Genomic DNA, 3,277 nt, shown 5'->3' on the forward strand with positions numbered 1-3,277 from the left:
TACAACAGCAACCCATGGGACGTTCTAGCAAAATAATAGATTGCGGACACAAATCTTGCCGCACGTTTCTGAATCCGTTGAAGTTAGCTAATAACTGTTTCTTTTTCGGGATCGCTAGTGGCACAACGATATTCAAAGATGGGGCGCACATTTCTCAAGTATGGCGAGCAACTGTTAGAATGGCGGTATTATCGGAAGCTAACAAATACGCTGCCGTGGTACCGGGCGTGCGCGAGATTCTGCGCGCGCCAATTAGCCACACAACCTTGGTTCACTCATAGCCCCGACAGAAGATGAAGATCAAGAAGGCGAGCAAGAAGCATGGAGAAGGCGTCGAGCAAGGACCCTCGCAGCCCTGCGCAGGAATCGCAGCAGCCCCCCACAAGTCGCATCGAGGGAGACCAGCAGCCGCAGGGGGAACTCGACAAGGGCCTCTCGACGACCACACAATCACACACCAGCTTCCGAATGCGCGCCGTCATCGTAGGTGTGAACCTGACCATCGTGCTGCTCGCGCTCGTCGCGTTCTGGTGCGCCACGTACTCCCTGGTGGTGCGCCCCTCGCAGCGGAACCACCTCCTGCACAACCTGATGAGCAAGTCCCTCTCCTTCACGCTGCTCATGCACCTGGACGCCTTCACCGTCGCCCTCAGCGTATCCCTCGGAACGGTGTCCGCGTGCGGCATGGTGGGCGCACTCCGCGAGAACGCGGTCGTGCTCGACGTCTACCAGACACTGCTCTGCATCCTGATCGTGATCTCTAGCGTGCTTGCCATAGCCTTCACGATGGGACCGCAGTCGGTGCGCAACCACGTTAAGGAGAGCGCCTACGTCGAGTTCATCCAGGGCTACCGGCACAGCGACTACTTCCAGCACATGATCGACACTCTGCAGACGTCCATGCATTGCTGCGGCTTCTCGTCCGAGACGTTCCGAGACTGGGATAACAACGAGTACTTCCGATGCGCCATGGACAACCCGAGCAACGAGCGGTGCTCCGTGCCAAACTCTTGCTGCCGTAGCCAGGTCCTGAGCGTCAACAGTACGGAGCCCGTCCTGGTACCGAGATTCTGCGGCCGCGGCGTGCTACTCATGGAAGAACAGGAGGCCTGGAGGTACGTCTACACACGCAGCTGCGCCGATGCCGCGCTGACGCACGTCGTGGACCACGTGGTGACGTACGTCGGCTTTGGAATGCTGTTCAACGTGTTCCTGCTGTCCATGCTCGTTACGTCAGTGGCGCTGCAGGACCAGATCCACGCGATCAGTGACATCTACGAAGCGTACTACAGGACCGTGATAGAAGGCCAGGAGGCCATGCAAGAGGCCGGTCTAATCAAGCTGGCTGAAAAGCCTCCCGACCAGCCACCAGAGAGAATAACAACCGAGAAGTCGAACTTGAAGCCTAACGCAAGTTGAGGCTTGGCATAGTTTGGAGGTGTGCCGCTGCAGGGACATGTAGTCTGGAGCCAATATATTAAAGGTCAACATCTACAGACAACAGCAGACGTTTCGGTGACATAGGCTGTTCTCGTCACCTTCCACTGACTTCTGATACTGACTCCGCAGAATTGTTAATAATCATGAACATATTTTTTTATTTTATTTCATTCGTAATACTGAATGTGCATCATACTGTCTTCCCAATGCTGCTCAATGACTGAAGCCTACACTTTTGCGTATTTTCAATACATATATTCGGCTTATTGTGCTGGTGAACTTTGCTTCGCGATGTATGGTAGCGTAGTATCACGGCCGCTAGATACAAAGCGCAAAGCGAGGTGCGGCCCGCCACGTCGCACAGAAACGGCGTCTTGGGCCTAGTTCTCCGTGCGCCCGCCGCGGCGCCACTGCTCGGGGACAACTGCTCGCAGGGAAACGCCGCGACAGCTGCGTCGGTGCGCCCGTTGCTCACTCCTTGAGGCGTAAACAGTGCGCTTCCTAGTTGCTCATTAAAGACTGCATTTTTAAGTAGTCACTGAAAACGCCGATTATGTCACAATCACCGCAGCAGGTAGAAAGTGTATGCCTGAACGCTGTCCATAACGGCCGCCTATACGATGCACGACCGGGCGAGCGGCTGTACCTCAGGATGTTGCATTAATGCGCCTGAAGCTTTCGATCTACTTTTAAGGCGTAAGCCTTAAAAGTAGATCGTAGTGAAATACCTAGGATTATACTTTGACAGTGCTCTTTCATGGAATGATCCCTTGTCCCACGTTTGTAAAAAGCTATCGTAAACGCCCTTGGTTATAGCGTACTGCGCTATGGCATAACGATTTATGGTCACTGTGCAGTTCGCTGGAAGTGCAGGATTAATTCTATCCTACGATCTTTGTTAAAAAATATCGGCTATGATTTAGGCCTTCCGTCCAATTCTGATCTTTTTAAGGTATTTTCTCTACCTGATTTTGATCGCCTTCTGATGGAAACGATCGTCCTGAAACATTTTTGGCTTAGTAGCTATAAGATTCCGTATGTTCCCACACGGTCTCTTCGACCGAAGGAACCTTTTTGTATTCCCCGACGGTCTACAAGATATGGGCGTGTAAGAGATTATTACGTTCCCTTTCACTTCAACAGGTTACCTCCAAGTGTTCGCCGGGCAAAAACGAAATATAAAATAAAAAAGACGCTGCGATACGTTATTTAGAGGGTTTACGACATCATACTCATGTGCGCTACCACCTGTCAAGTAAATCCCGTGATTTCATTGGTTACTGCTTTATTTATTGCATTGATCTGAGGTATTGTCCTGCCATTTTGGTTTTTCTTCCTTGCAATTTAATCTGATCAGGATTTTTTTTTTCTACATGTAACATGAGTTTTGTGTCTATTTTGTTCTCACCACCATACTAATTTGATGTCTTTATTTTTAATGTGCTTTTTTGCCTGTGTGAATGTCTGCGCGGTTCCGCTGCCTGTCGGGCTCTGCCACTCAAGCCCTATGAGGCTTTGGCAGGCCGGATTTCTGTTTTTTAATATTTGGCGCAATAAAGTATTATTATTATTATTATTTTATGGCTCATGACTCGCCAGCGTGTCCGTCCGTCTATGCGTCCGCGGCAGCTGTCATTAATGGTTACTTGAAAAATCAGTAATGATAGTTAATGGTGTAGTAGTAGATGTACGAACAGTAATGATGGTTAGTTAATGATACCCACTAAACGCGCACACTGCGCATGCGCAATCCTCAGGTGGTTTAACAACGGCGCATGTACACTGACGTCAAAAGTTTGCACAATGGTCGTATCACCCAGAGCTCTCTCAGGTGCTC

The 3,277-nt window shown here is 50.4% G+C and overlaps 1 protein-coding gene across 1 annotated transcript; it reads left to right on the plus strand.

The window, feature by feature from the left end:
- Window positions 1–321: 321 nt before the first annotated feature.
- LOC149332602 (uncharacterized) lies at window positions 322–1,419 on the plus strand. The gene has a single exon (XM_089557537.1). It carries the CDS (start codon window positions 322–324, stop codon window positions 1,417–1,419), a length of 1,098 nt encoding a protein of 365 aa, XP_089413663.1.
- Window positions 1,420–3,277: the final 1,858 nt, after the last annotated feature.

Source organism: Amblyomma mixtum, chromosome 8 (assembly GCF_055824585.1).
Source record: "Amblyomma mixtum isolate Tamu chromosome 8, ASM5582458v1, whole genome shotgun sequence".
NCBI classification, from domain to species: Eukaryota; Metazoa; Arthropoda; class Arachnida; order Ixodida; family Ixodidae; genus Amblyomma; species Amblyomma mixtum.